Consider the following 15,669-nt stretch of genomic DNA (forward strand, 5'->3'; position numbering starts at 1 on the left):
CTCCTGTAAGGTCCCGTGGTATCCTGTGACCTGAAGGGGACACAGGCTTTGGTGACATAGGGGGAGGGGCTAGAAGGGAAGACGTAGGAACTTGTGTGCAGGGGCTTATACGTGAAGAACACTTAGTTCTCTTTACTCAGAAGGTGCTGGTATTATTACTATGCCATAGAGTAGAAAAAAATAATATGTGCCATGAAAACGGTGAAAAATGACCTTAAAAAAAGTCTTCGGAATTAAGAGTTTAAATTTTTTGGATGCTTAGCAATAGAATTTACATATTCCACCTAAAAGAAGGAATTGTTTATATTTATGGTTAGAGACACCAAAAATACTTAGGCAGTCAGAGAAAGGAACCAACCAGAGATTATGTCCAAATGCTTCCGTACGTTTTGGGGGGCTCATTTTTCCAAGGAATTCTGGTGTGTAACTGACTAAGATAAATTTGACACCGATATCACTTAAACAGATGGACTTTTATCTCCAGAAGAAGGGAACTGAAAATAGATTAAAGACTGGTTCTCCACTAAAAGAAGTTCATTTTTTTTTTTTTTTTTTCTGAACAAAGGAGAAGAAAATCCCATCGGATTCATTGTATGGTTGGACAACCAGATAAGACTTCATCAAAACTGTTTGTTCTGTGGTTAGGTATAAAAAGAGAAGACATAGAACTTGTTATAAACTAAATGCCAGGTTTGGGAGAAGCTATCACTTCTTATCCTCCTAATAACTCTGCAAGACACAAAGTGCTGTCGTCACCTACGAGTCAGGAAATTGAGGGTCAGGGTGGTTTTATAAATTGCCTGAAGCCACACTGTTGGTAGAAAAGCCGGGATTCACACCGCAATCAGTCATTTTGAAATTTACTGGTTTTCCTATGTCACGACGTTGTCCCTCACTAGAGCTGTGTGACGATAACAATAATGGTAATTAAGAAAACAGTAATAATACAATTTACTGGGCACCTCTTTCTTATGTGCCAGAAATCGTGTGAAGAGTTTTAAGGGCGTATTCCATTTAATTATCACAACAAACTCATGAAAAGGACATCATTTCCACTCATTTCCGCTCTATAGATAACGCAATGGAGACTGGGAGCATTTGAGGGACTTTACCCACAGTGATGGGGCCGGTAACTGGGGGGCCAGGGTTCACTTGAGCCCAGAATCCTGGCTCCTGTCATCCCCGATGCCATTAATAGAGTAGTTTGGATTTTCACACAATCAGTGTGCTCCTTTTCTGGAGGCGAGTCAGCAGAAGGAGGCAGCCCCACGTGGATTTTGCCTGTGCGACAGCAAATGTAACCGTTCGGGGCAGGTCACCCCTGTTTACCACGTTGCCTGGTTGACAAGTCAGCGTTTGCTCATGCTTTCCTTTTTCAGATACTTACCTCTGTTGCCGGATCACTGTTCAGAGGCGACAGTGCTCAGGTCGCCGATGTCAACTCCAAGGTGTTGAAATTGAGTAAGAACGCTACCGAAGGGGAGCCTGGATGCAAGGAAGGTCTGCATCGTGGGAGCAAGTTCTGCTGTCTGCCATGCTCTCCTGGTATGTGACCCAAAACATCCAGCCATTAGCTGGAAAGTCAGGGTGAGGCGTAGCACGGAGTAATAATGGAGAAAAAATGTTTGCGGTGCTTGGTTCTCCTCTATCAGAGCATTGCTGGAAAGAGAAACAACTGGGAAATTACTTTCCGGACGCTAATGTAGTTCAACTGTATCCTGCTTGTTGGGTGCGGGTACAAATAAATACGATTTATAAATGGCAGGTGCCGCTGGAGGGAGAGCATTTCTTCAGCTGTTTTTCAGGAGCAAAAGAAGACTCATGTGTGGATATTAAAGCTTATCACAGGGGCGCCCGGGTGGCTCAGTCGGTTTGACTTCGGCTCAGGTCATGATCTCATAGTTTGAGTTCGAGCCCCGCATCTGCCCTCTGTGCTGACAGCGTGAAGCCTGCTTGGGATTCTCTCTCTCCCTCTCCCTCTCTGCCCCTCCCCTGCTTGCTCTCTATCTCTTTCTCAAAATAAATAAAAATACACTTAAAAAAAACTCATCACAATGGGCCCGACTAAAATATATCATAGTATATCATAGTAATTGTGGGGATCTGAAAGCAAGGGACCCCCCCACCCTTCAGAGATGTGTCTAGCAATTCCCTTCGGTTGGAAGGTCTCTGGAGTCTGCAAAATACATTTGCGTTTTCGCAGCTGCAACTCGGTGAGCGAGAAAAGCAGTGGACAAAGGCCAACAATTTTAGAACACCAGGGTTTTGAAACGCAAACCCAATTTCAGATCGGAAATCCTTCGAACACGAGCAAATTCGAAGCTTTGCAAAAACGCAGTTGTGGGGCAAGCCTGGTTTTCAACATGGAGTAGAGTGGAGGGCTAGTTCCTACCGGCATGAACCCCTCTCAGCTGCACGGTGAAGGGAGGCAGGAGGGGAGAGGGAAGAGCACCTGGACTGCCGTAGATTAACACAGCCAATGAGGACCGAGCGTGGTAGGTTTCGTAGTGGGTCTGCAGGCTTCCAGAACTCCAGCAGCTGAACAGGCTTAGGTCCTGTGTCGAAAGATCCTACCAGCCTCCCTTGGGCTCCTGTCCAGTTTTTAATAACCTTCATGGAAAATCCCACCCACTTAGACTTAATCCTCTTTACATTTATTTCGTCTTCTCCAAATGGGAATAAAGAATGGCTTCCTAGCTTTTTTATACCTTGTTAAACATCATCCATGGGGCCTCTGGGTTAAGATCCTTATGTCTTTAAAGCGTAAGTTGCAAATTCAAACGTGGATAAGAGGCTCTGCGTATCAGACTGTCAAGAATTTTTGTGTTTGCTTTTTTTGTTTGATTTGCTTTGTTTCATTTTCTCTGAAGAAGTGCTTTCAGCCCCGCTGAGCTTGCTTGTGAGATAAGAACTCTCAGAAACCACGACTGGAATGTAAATTATCACTAACTTTTTAAGAAAGAAATTTGGACACACAGAACAAAAACTTGAAAACGTTCGTGCCTACTGTTACAGTAATAAATTTATGGGGAAAAGGTCTTTAAAAATCATCAGACATAGGGGCACCTGGGTGGCTCAGTCAGTTGAGCGTCGACTTCAGCTCAGGTCATGATCCCGCAGTTGATGAGTTCAAGCCCCGCATTGGGCTCTGTGTTGACAGCTCAGACCCTGGAGCCTGCTTCCGATTCCGTGTGTGTGTGTCTCTCTCTGCCCCTCCCCTGCTTGTGCTCTCTCTCTCTCTCTCTCTCTCTCAAAAATAAATAAACATCAAAAAAATTTAAAAAGTAGTCAAATGTAAAGGAAAATATTGTATGCATGGCATTTCATTGTGGTACCCTGTGATGTGGGATCGGTGAAGTAAATCTGGGAGTATTCAAAAGTTAGAATGTCTCAAGCAAATATATCATGTTTTCTCATATATTTCTGACATGAGCCTCAAGGTGTAAATTCCCTGAGGGGATTTCTCACTGATCTGTCGGTTGGATTACCCGACTGTCTCTGCTGCATCCCTAAGAATCCTGGGCGGTGACGAATGCACACTGATCCGCTGCCCTTCCTTCTCCCGCCTGTTGAATTGTAGGCTTATCGCTATTCACATTGCTTCCAACTCTTTTTATGCTCATGGGTGCTGTGATATTCATGTGTAATTTAATCAACTATTATATAAACCCATGCTATATGAATACGGAGAAAAGGCAGATTTTATTCCTATGAAAACTCATTTCCATGTTTGCAGGATTTCAGTAAAGGCGAGTTGCTGAAAGAATTGTTGATGAACGAGATGAGATCAAAGTCAATGGAAAAATCACAAAGTCCTTGAAAGCTTTTCGTACAAATTACTGGTATCTTGAAGGTTTTATTTCCATCAAAAAGAGGAAGAAAAGAAAAAAGGGAGGGAGGGAGGAAAGGGAAGAAAAACAAGAAAGGAGGCATTTTGGATGTCACTTACATGAGGAAGAATCTGGAATTATAACAACTTTTTCTGTGCCATCAGACTGGGAAGTCATTATATAGTTATGTTTCATAATTTGAAATATTTACGGTATTTTTTTCAATGATTCTGTACGTGAACTGACTTTTGATTGACTGATCAAAAAGCCATCCCTTCACCATATCCAATAAGAAGGATTCTGTGGTACACTGAATACATCACCCACACACACACACACACACACACACACACACACCGCATGCACATATACTCGCATGTACGTGTGCGTGCATATGCGTTAAGAACACACCAAAACGATAGTGAATCTCTCGGAGTGGTTGACATATAGGTGCTTTTTAGACTTCCCTAACTTTTCCAAAGTCTCTACGGTGAGCAAGTGTACTATCACTTGCAGAAACGCATGTATTTTAAAATCTGATTTGCAAGAAAACAACCGCTCACTTTTGATACTTTGATCAATTTAGGTTGTATACATCGGAGGAGAGAAAACTCTGGGTTTCTTGTATGCCTGTCATGCCCTAGACCTTGGGCTGGGCATATTGTGCAAGGTAATCCGCTAGGGAGGCTGATTCGTTTAGAAACCAGTATAACACTACCACTGGCAAGCGAGGAAAATTGAACTTTGGCTCAGTTTTCTTAAGCATCCCTGTGATGTTATACAGCACTGTATTTGAATTTGAAGTTGGTTCTGGGTTTTCACAATCGGTTTATTTTTTTCTATCGGCACACTATTGTCTTAGTTTATGATAATATCACCCATGTTTAAATTGCATAATTTGCGTATGTAGTATTTTGTTTTATCAGAAAGAATGCTATCGTGTTACTAAGAAAGTTACGTATCCAGGAAAAATAGCTTAAATTATTGTTGCTGTGCACATGTGTGTGGCAGACAGACTCTGTTTATTCTTTTAATTTTTTTAATTCTTTTAATACCATGAATAATTGGGGTCACGAGTCCTGCTTCCTCTTAGATTTTCCTTCTCTAGCTCTTGCCCAACATAGCACTTACCCCCATGTTTTCCCCAGAACACTTACCATCACCTGACATCATATGCTTACTTGTGCATTTTCTGCTTCTTCCCTGGAAACACGGAGCCCCTGAAGATCTAGGCTTTGTCTTGTTTCATGCAGCATCTCTGGCTCCTAGAAAGTGCCTGGCACACAATAGGCATTGAATAAACACTTGTTAAATAAATGAATTTTCAGGAGAAAGCATGGTTGTATAAAGCTTACTAACACCGATACAGTGACTCACTTTATTTGTAAAGGAAATGTGAATATTATTCACGATTGTGTGTACTGAGATAAAAAAAAAACCTGATGATAAATGTTGTAAATACGTTCATGCCTTCCCATCCAAACGTACTCTATCCCTTAATGGCAAAGGAACAGAAAGAAATTGAATGAATTTCTGACCTCCTTGCAAAAAAAGTTGCTAGAGGCATTTCTTCAAGTGCATTTGGTCATCGTAAGCTTTTAAAAAAGATATACTCCTGGGGCTCCTGGGCGGCTCAGTCGGTTGAGCGTCTGACTCATGGTTCGTGAGTTCGAGCACCGTGTCAGGCTCTGTGCTGACAGCTCGGAGCCTGGAGCCTGCTTCGGATTCTGTGTCTCCCCCTCTCTCTCTGCCCCTCCGCAGCTCATACCCTGTCTCTCTCTCTCTCTCAAAAATAAATAAACAATAAAAAAATTAAAATATATAATCCTATTGTGAATCATCCTATGTCTGTAGGCATATTCCTTCAGTCGCTCTTTTAGGTTTAGTCTTGGGAGCCGTCCTGTCTGTTGACGTGATTTTCACAATAACCTTCTCCCCCGTTGTGTTTGTACTTCGTTAGCCTAACAACCCTGACCCCCATTTTGTTGTCATACCTGCATGTCTCCCATGCTGTTGCGTGACCACCTTGTGTTCAAACACTCGTTCCATCTCTCTCTTGGGCAGGCACACGAAAAGCTGCCGACTGTGAAGAAGATGGGGGTACAGCATCCTGTATACCCTGTGAAGAAGGGAAGGACTACACAGACACGAGCCATTTTTCTCCCAGATGCAGAAGATGTAGAATTTGTGATGGAGAGCACGGTAGGCATCTTTCAAAGCAATCAAAAAGACCAATCATGGGGCTCCACGTAGAACCATGCATAATCCAGTTCGAAATTGGGGCCTACTCTGGTACTATGTTCGCACACAGAAAAGGGCAGCATGGAGCTGGCCGGGGTGAAGCGGGACCAGGTACCAGGCTAATCACCTGTCTACACATTTGTGGGTCAAATCCAGGCAGTTCTCCCAGAATAACTAAATACGAACCTGGTGAACAGGGTTCATCCGCTCCGATCAACATTGCATACATTTTTTCGCCACCTTGATTTATGCTCTTGTCGTGGCCCTCAAGAGCTCAGAAGCCTCCTGATACAAGGACAGAGGAATCCAGAGGTGCGTGGGATGCTCCCCGTTCTTTGAGGATCGATTTTGTCCTGATAATTCCAACGGGGGACCTGAATTTTTACGACCGTCCCAATCTATTGTGAGAACCTAGATTCAAATGTAACAAATACTCCCAGTTTCATTTGATATCAAGAAATCTCTGGACATAAAGCTTTCCTTGGCCCCACGCAGGCTCTAAAGCAATGTTTCTCAACTGTGGCTGTACATTAGGGTCACCCAGGGAGCTATGAAAAATGTCAACTGTTAGGTCCCACCTCAGAGCAATTAAATAAGGATCTCTGAGTGAGGGCTTTGGCCTTGGTCTGACTGACTGGATCTGGAGCAGGGCCTGATATTCTGCATTTCTCACAGGCTTCCAAGTGATGCCGATTGCTGCTGGTCTCCAACCCAGGCCCTGAGCAGCCAGGCTCCAGAAGAACAGGGGAACTATTTAAGCAAAAGTGAGGTGGCATTCGTTGCTGGATTGTCTGCCCACTTAAAACTCGGCTAAAATGATTTCGACTATTTCCACCTGGGGTTACCTGTTTGCCATGTAAATACTCTCTGTGTTAGGGAAGATGTGCCGATTTAAGCGGTAGATCTCAAAACTTCTTGTGGCCCCTGCTCACCATTTGCAGGGTCCACTTATAACCAGCTGCTCTAATTAATAGTCTGAAAATTGGCTTTCTAGGCTTAGAAGTGGAAAAAACCTGTACCCGGACCCAGGATACCAAGTGCAGATGTAAATCAAACTTTTTTTGTAACGTCTCTCTGTGTGAACACTGTAACCCGTGCATGATGTAAGTTTTCATCTTTCTTTGATCAAAATGCTAGAGATCTACCTGGATAGACCATGTCTTCCCAGGGGGGAAACAACACTGGCTGGGAGTCAAGAATTTGGGTTCTAGTCTTGCTTCGCCTCTTCGTTCATTCAAACATCCAGTCTCCGAACGTTGATTGAACATCTCCTATGTGCTGGATAGTGCGCGAGCTGCGTAAGCTAAGAAATGTTCTGAGCAAGCCATGTTCCCGGCATCAAACGTCTCAGGAGAGAGGCAGAGGCAGAGAGAGTCAAGAAAAACAATGGTTATGGGGCCAACACCGTGTGTCGAACAGCAGAAGAGACCTGCGCCCAGGGTGTTATGAGTTCTACAGGAGAACCTTTCCCCTCGGCCTGGAGAGGTGGGGGGCGGGGTGTGAAGATATGACACGTGGCCAGAGTCTTGAAAGAGGAAAGAGAACATTCCCAGGAGTACACAGATGGATAGGACATCTCGAGCAGGGAACAACATCTGCCGAGAGACAGGTGGACACTCCAGAGAGCAGAGTAGCTGGCCGGGGTGTGGTGAAAAGGAGCCAGGGCCAGATGACAAAAGGTGTTGTCTTTCATGCTACAGATCTTAGTTTTGAGCCAATGGTAGAAAACCTGATGGTGCATCTCACTTTTCTTCTGATTAATTGGGTGATTTTGAGCAGAGTCAGCTAGCCTCCCTGACCCCCAGTTCCCTCACTCAGAGGACGCAGATAATACTCACTTCTCCTGTCAGCCTCACTGCTGTGACGTCAGGGTGGGTAATATGTGTTGTATATTAGCTTTTGCTTTGTAAGTTATTGTTTTGTGCAAATAGAAACGTTTAGCATTATGTTCAGGTGCCTGGCCTTAAACTTGTATTTCACCTTGGGAACGTTGGCTTGACAAGTAGGGACATGATGCCTTATGTCTCTTACTTACTAGAAAATTCTAAATTATGGGCAGTCAACCTAGTCCTTACTTCTAGCCCCACATGTCTGAGAGTGCCTCATGGCGATAGGATAGGTAGGGACTAATGTACGAAAATAAGAGGAATAATAGTGTGGGTTCACTTATGTGTGAGTTTCTTTCAAGAAGTCTAGTGCAGCATTGTAAATGTATATTCTCTTCCTTATGATTTTTAAATGTCATTTTCTTTTCTCTAGCTCACTTTATTGTAAGAATTCAGTATAGGGGTTGCCTGGGTGGCTCAGTCATTAAGTATCTGACTTCGACTCAGGGTATGATCTCACGGTTCGTGAGTTTGAGTCCCACATCAGGTAAGCTCCAGCCCCTCTTTGGGTGAGCCCCGCTTCTCTCTCTCTCTCCTTCTCTCTCTTTGTCTCTCTGCCCCTCCTGGGATTGTCTCTCTCTGCCCCTCGCTCATTTGCACTCTCTCTCTCGAAAAAGAAAAAATACAGTATAGAATGCATACAGTATACAAAATATGTATTTTTAAGTTTATTTATTTGAGAGAAAGAGATAAGAGTGTGAGAAGGCAGAGAGAGAGAGGGAGAGAGAATCCCAAGCAGGCTCTGCACTGTTATGACAGAGCCCCAGGTGGGGCTCTATCTCACAACTATGAGATTATGACCTGAGCAGAAACCAAGAGTCGGATGCTTAACACACTGAGCCACCCGGGGGCCCCAGTATACAAAATATGTTAATCCACTGTTTATGTTATCAGTAAGGCTGTTGGTTAACAGTAGGCTATTTAGTAGTTAAGTTTTAGGGGAGTCACAAGCTGTATGTCGATTTTCAGCTGTGCATTGGGGGGGCTGGCGGTCAGTGCCCTTAGCCCCATATCCTCGAGGGTCAGCTGTAATAATAGTTCTAAATACCTCATAATCTCCATTCAATTTTCTTCTCACCATAACTGTTGGATGCAAATGTTATCTCTTTGTTATTGATGGGGAAACAGGCTCATGGTGGATAAGCCACTTATCCTAGCTCGCTTACTTAGGGAATCGGCTGAACCGATCTCATTCAGGCAATCTGACAATCTGACTGTCAGGGTTCGGCTCTCTGAAGAAAACCCCAAGGATTTTCCTCTTGAGTGTCCTCATCACCACTGGATGCCCTGACATCTCTACTGGCCAGCTGGGTGGGATTTCTAAGCAGTATCATGGGTAGTTTTGTCCTCGGATCTTTTTATAGTCCAGTGGGACTGTTTTGAAATAGTTTTTTGGCAGTTTATGATTTCAAGTCGTTTCCTACGAGTTTTAAGATCTTTGTCCATTTCATCCTTTTTCCTAATTGTCAATGTTTTATTACCTTTCTGTAATTCTTGGCAGCGTAAAGATTTTTTTTTAAGTAATCCCTTCGCTCATTGTGGGGCTCAAACCTGCGACCCCGAGATCAAGAACTTACAAACTGTGAGATCATGACCTGAGTCGAAGTCAGTTGTTTAACCGGCTGAGCCACCCAGGTGCCTCTCAACTCTTTGTCTTTTAAAACATAGTCACTCTGTAGGATATTTCTCACCCAAACATATAAATCATGTTATGACTTTGTGCCAGCGTCAGATGCTAATCTAGCAACATTTGAGGGAATATGTTTGTCAGAGATGCAAAGATAAATAAAATGGCCCTGCGTGTATAGTGTGTCGTTGCAGATGATCAAGGAGCCAGTCCGCCAGGCATTTTGAATTTCCTCTGGATTCTTTGCTTTTTAGGTGTGAACATGGAATCCTTGAGAATTGCACACCAACCAGCAACACCAAATGTAAACAAGGTGACTGTTTCTTTCTATGACTGTATTCTCCTTTCTCTCGTCCCCCCTGGAGAATCTGACGAAAAGCCAATCCCTTCTGATTCTTTGGGAGTACTCTGTGTAACCTTAAAGCTGACTTGGTTTCACGTTCAGTGCTCCATGTTTCTCCCTACAGGATCCAGCTCCAAACTTCTGTGGCTTTGTGCCCTGCTCCTGATTCTACCGTCCGCACTAGTATGTTGCTGTAAGTTCTTGCTGTGTTCAAACTGCAGGATGAAATAACTTGGGAAGTAGTAATTCCCAAGAATTCCCATCTGTCTCCTACCCATAAGAAAACTGCCAGGTAGGCAGCCTTGTTGTGTTGTTAAATTCCTGCCACCGGATGCACCCCCCTGAGACCTGATAAGAATGAGGGGTACGGCCATCCCTCAGCTACCGTTTTTAAACAATTATTCCGAAGTCCCGAATGGATATTCCCATCCTCCCTGTGAACAAGGATGTTTTCATCCAGGCCCCAGCTGAGTTGGCCAAGGACGAGAAGTAACCCTTCACTGCTCGCTGAGATGGTCCCATGCATTAAGAGAACAAGAAGTGGGGCGCCCGGGTGGCTCAGTCAGTTAAACGTCCAACTTCGGCTCAGGTCACGATCTTGCAGTCCGTGAGTTCGAGCCCCGCGTCAGGCTCTGTGCTGACGGCTCAGAGCCTGGAGCCTGTTTCGGATTCTGTGTCTCCCTCTCTCTCTGCCCCTCCCCTGCATGCACTCTGTCTCTCTCTGTCTCTCAATAATAAGTAAACATTGAAAAAATTAAAAAAAAAAAAAAAAAAAAGAGAACAAGAAGGTTCTTCCTGGGCAAGCCTGCAGGGAACACTTAATAAATTCATCCTCTCTGTGCCTCCTCTCCTTTTTCAAACTCCATGGGTTTTTCTTTTAATTTTTTATTTCTCCCCCTTAATTTAAAATACTTTGGCAGTGTAGTTTATGCCAGGGCTACCGAGAAAGTCAACACGTAAGCCCCAATTGGGTATATTCGTGATTACTGCAGGAAAATCGCTCATAAAGGCACAGAACGTGTCAGGTTTTGAGAACTCTAGAGCATCCGGTTTTTCCTTCCCCATTGGAACAAATCACTGTCTCCGGTTCAGGTGAAGATGCAAAGGGTGCTTTGCCTTTGGAGACCAAATAGACACCAGCTGTGCTTGGAGATGTACCCACTCCTTTCTTGCATCTCCTACTGACTCGAAGGCACACGCACACTGAGTGTGTGTACTTAGCTATTTGTGTGAGTATGTACTTGAACTGCCCGGCATGAAATGTCACCCCGTGGCAAGCCGATGCCAACTTGCCACGTCCTCTGGCTTCTGTGTTCTGCGATCGACACGCACCCAACTCCAAGCTGGTGAAAGGGAGCGGCGGGGCCCCACGATAAGTGAGAAGCCAGCTTCCGGCTAGGCCAGGGTGTGATGAACGGATGACTCGCGTGAAATGTGACATACCCTAGAACATTCGACCGAGGGGGCCGGGATTTCCAGAAACGGGACAATGCTGCCTCTTGGGTATTGGTCACGTTAAGTTTCAGGGAATTGCTCCCTCCTTCTCACGCTTCTCTTCGTGGGAGAGTGTGTTCGCACAGGCTTCCTGCAAGCCTGAGAACCGAGTCTGATAGAAATCTCTTTGTCTTTCAGGTGTGTTGAAAAAGTACAGGAATACGAAGAATGGCCGCCGGAGATCTACAGTCTCATCTACTGTAGGTGTTGAAACGTGCATCGGCTTCCTTAAGGAAACAGAGAAAGTAGTCATTCAGCTTTTTATTTGTTCTTTTTTTTTTTAAACAAACACCTATGGTGTGTGCGTGTGTGTGGGCTAGAGGGGCATCAAAAATGAACTAAGGGGCACCTGGGTGGCTCAATCGGTTGAGCATCCGGCTCTGGATTTCAGCTCGGGTCATGATCTCATGGTTGGTGGGATCGAGCCCTGCGTCAGGTGCCGCGCTGAGTGTGGAGCCTGCTTGGGATTTTCTCTCTCTCTCTCTCTCTCTCTCTCTCTCTCTCAAAATAATAAAGTTTAAAAAAGAACTGAACTGAGATATGGTGCCCAGTTTATAAGAAGCCTCGACACAAATAACGTAAGTATGAGAAAGTACTCAGCGTGAGTTGGAGAGAGAACGTGGCCAAGCTTCTGTGTTCTGCGTTGGTGTTATCCCTGCAGACGCACTGCGGACAGACGTTCTTTACGAGAGCAGGGACTCATTATCCGAGCCCCGGGCACACAGAAAACTCTGAAAGCCTGTCGCAGAGGCACAACTTAGCTCGCTCCAGCCACTTGTTACCTTGTCTCTCACCATATCTTTTATCAACGTGGATCAAAGCATTTCAGATAGCAAAAGATACAGTGGGGAGAGAAAACAGTTCACTTGATGAATGATGATTTCCATTTGGGGTCAGGGCTCGGTGAAAGTCGGGGTTTATTAAGTAGTTTCAACTTAAACCATTTTCTCAGGTCAAAAAGAAGATTAGTAACTGTAAAGGAAATTGTAGAATAATTATGTTTGTCATGTTTATTCTCACGAGTCTATATGAAAAAATCATCTCAGCACATTCCATGAATCCTTAGATTCCTTGCCTGCCTAAAAAATAAGCTAATATTCCTTAGTTTCGGGCAGCATAAAACTTTGGATGGTGGGAGAATCCTTCTCAATCATGTAATCTAGCTAATTTTATACATCAAGCTACTGATTGTACCTCCTTTGTATTAAGGAAGAATTAGACAGTTACATGTAGAATATTATATACAAATATATTTTTATTTATCTTGCTCCTTCCCTCCCTTTTTCTTGTCCCCTCAGGAGAGTATCCCAATGAATTTCGCAGGTAAGGCTTCTGTCTTTTCATTTCATGGAGATGGCTTCCTTAGGCGTTTACGGGCTAATTTCAGTGACATATCGCGAGGTCTTACTCCTCGTTAAACACAGTCCTTCCTGCTCACCGTCAAGTGTTTATCCGACAGTGTGTTTGAATGTATAACTAATACAGTGAAAACTTAATTGGGTAGCAAGAAGACAGTATATTCTGAGGCTTAAGAGAATTTTCCTCCATTAACTGGTTTTTATAGAACGCCTGCTTAAGTTGACCTAGCGGCCAAATCAGCTGAATTGCAGACTCTGTTATTAGTGGTGTATTCCTGGTTCTGTAATAATATTCATGATTCTGTTCAGTCCTGCTCCTTGGCCTGTGAGTCAGAGAGAAGATCATAGAGTCTTGCCTGCCATTGAACTTTGTGGGTCATTGATCATCCAATCCATAGGGAACGTCAGAGGTGATCTCTCCCAACGCTCTTAGTTTATAGCTGAGAAAAGAACATGTACCGAGATGTTACGTGACTTGCCCGGGTCATCGAGCGCACTACTGGGGTCACGGGAGGGGTTGGGTTTTGTTTCCCGCCCACCCCCTCCGACCGGCTCTCTCGATCTCTAGGACTTAACGAGTATCTTTAATACTATTGGAGGAGAAGTAAACATGGTTTTCTATGAGCATTTCATCTAGAGAAACCAATGTTTAGAGACTGTCCTCTATTTTGCAGACATCGACTTGAGTAAATACATCAGTAGCATTGCCGAACAAATGAAAATAACTCAAGTCAGAGAATTTGTCCGCAAGAACGGTATCAACGAAGCCAAAATAGACGAGATCAAGAACGACAACCTCCAAGACACAGCTGAACAGAAAGTCCAGCTGCTCCGGAATTGGTACCAGCTCCATGGGAGGAAGGGCGCATATTACGCTCTGATGAAAGGCCTCAGGAAAGCCAATCTCTGCGCTCTTGCCGAGAAAATTGAAGATATGGTCCAGAAGGACAATGCGGGCTAACTTGAGAATGGAAACTGCAAACACGAAAATGAAAGACGAAGCCTGGCTGAATGTGAAAAACAACTCAGTTCTGAGTGTCTACTAGTCCATACAGAGCAAAATGAGCGTCGGAATGAGTTCTTAATCGCTGTTGACCATCCACACCGTTCGCGTGTTTACAGGGCGTGTTTACTTTTTCATTCGTTAGGTTCTAGAGCTAATATATTTACGGGTTTGGAGGGTCTCGTGATTCTGACTTGAAGGACATTGGGAAGACAGAGCCGGTTCAAAGTAAATATAGTAGCATGACTTGTGTACAAGTGTGTGTGCAGAGGAGAAAAGATTGGGAACACACTCTCGTGTCTAAACTCGAGTCAGAGGGTGTGGGTGTGAATAGCATCCGTGCATGTGAATGCAAATGTCTATCCCTAGGTTGATTCCCCTCCATAAATCAATAGAAGCTGTGAGTTTGTTGCGATGTCACAATCACTGAAAAGACCACTTCGCCTGTACCTTTACCTCCGTACTGACTCTAGAGATCCCATTGTTTTTGTAAACTTTCCACTCCGAGAAGAATATTTGAGGAAAGTTTGCATGTGCTCTGAATGTTTCTATCTCAAATATCTTTGTACAGGTTACTGGCATTTCCTTGTGAGGTATTTCCATGTTGAATTCACACAGAAAATGCAGACTGGATTATAACGCTTGGATATTTCCTATTCGTCCGTACGCCATCTTTCTGGATCGGGATGACTCACTCACTTCTCAGGTGTCGAAATGTTTCCATCAAGGAAGGACTACTGGAGCTTTGTTGCCTGTCCATTCTCTGCCTGATTGGCCTTGTTTGCCAACACGCTCTCCAACCCAGAAGTGCGGCCTAAGAAACCCTTAATGATCCGCTAAAAGCCGCTTAATGATCTATCTGCCCATAGAAACTTCTGGCCTGCTTTGGAGAGACTAACTGCTGTTACAGAAGGTGGCCTTGTGGTCTTTCAAGGACCCACATCTACCACCGAAGATGATAATGTAGATTCCTATCTTGTCCTGTTCCTCAAAAAATGCTCAGTGAGGCTGCACGTGTCCTCTCTGGCGACAAGCCTACAGACGCAGCTCAGACACAGCAAAAGGGTGAAATCATCCTCAGGTTTTAGGAAGGCTTTTGTTACTCCCTGCAGCTTCCGAGACAAAGAAGCCCCCCTCCCCGCTGCTCCTTCCTTTTACCTGTAAACACTTCCGAAAGTTCGTGTTAAATATGAATTTTAATAAACGCTATTTATATGTAGGTAGATGTAAATCGAAGATAGTGATAAACCGAAGCAGATAGTTACAACCACCTAAAGAGCTTCCATTGGCAAAGGATCTTTTTTTCTTATGTTTGGAAACATAAAATATTTCATTAAAATCCTGTTTTTGGCAGTTCTGGTTGTCTTTTTTTTGGTTAAGGGCTTGCTTTCTGTTTGGGTTTTCCTGTGCTCTGACTACTGCTAAAGGTAGCCTGTGTATGAATCTCTAATTCTCTCTTGGATCTCTCCGAAAGTACTTCCTTTTTTTAAAGTCCTCCTAGTAGTTAACCGCCCAGAGGATCTGTCCCAAATAGTACATAATTGTTTGTTATTACAAGAGGATTGGATGTGAGGCTCTGAAATGTGGATAAGAAAGTAAATATTTCAGGGATGCCTGGGTGGCTCAGTCAGTTAAGCGTCCGACTTCAGCTCAGGTCATGATCTCACGGTTTGTGAGTTGGAGCCCCACGTCAAGCTCTGCGCTGACAGCCCAGAGCCTGGAGCCTGCTTCGGGTTCTGGGTCTCCCTCTCTCTCTCTGCCCCCCCCCCCCAAATAAATAAACATTAAAAAAAAGAAAAATGTTCTACCCTGCATACTTTCCATTCTGGCTACTTTGTGACCACTGGATTATCTCTCTTTTTTAATTTAATTTTGATAATATATCTT

General features: G+C 44.1%; 1 protein-coding gene across 2 annotated transcripts in view; it reads left to right on the plus strand.

Annotated features, from left to right (window-relative positions):
* The window catches only part of FAS (Fas cell surface death receptor), a 28,642-nt gene extending 13,507 nt beyond the window's left edge, over window positions 1-15,135 (plus strand). Inside the window, exons 2-9 of one of the 2 annotated variants that reach the window (XM_049646088.1) lie at window positions 1,380-1,545; window positions 5,895-6,032; window positions 7,066-7,174; window positions 9,839-9,897; window positions 10,052-10,120; window positions 11,560-11,666; window positions 12,720-12,744; window positions 13,454-15,135. In XM_049646088.1, the coding sequence (XP_049502045.1) occupies window positions 1,380-1,545; window positions 5,895-6,032; window positions 7,066-7,174; window positions 9,839-9,897; window positions 10,052-10,120; window positions 11,560-11,666; window positions 12,720-12,744; window positions 13,454-13,740 (960 nt within the window). In that variant the 3' untranslated portion in view covers window positions 13,741-15,135. The remainder of the gene's footprint in view (window positions 1-1,379; window positions 1,546-5,894; window positions 6,033-7,065; window positions 7,175-9,838; window positions 9,898-10,051; window positions 10,121-11,559; window positions 11,667-12,719; window positions 12,745-13,453) is intronic. The other variant, XM_049646089.1, reaches the window with a different exon arrangement.
* The last annotated feature ends 534 nt before the right edge of the window (window positions 15,136-15,669 follow it).

This window comes from Panthera uncia, chromosome D2, assembly GCF_023721935.1.
Source record: "Panthera uncia isolate 11264 chromosome D2, Puncia_PCG_1.0, whole genome shotgun sequence".
Lineage (NCBI taxonomy): Eukaryota > Metazoa > Chordata > Mammalia > Carnivora > Felidae > Panthera > Panthera uncia.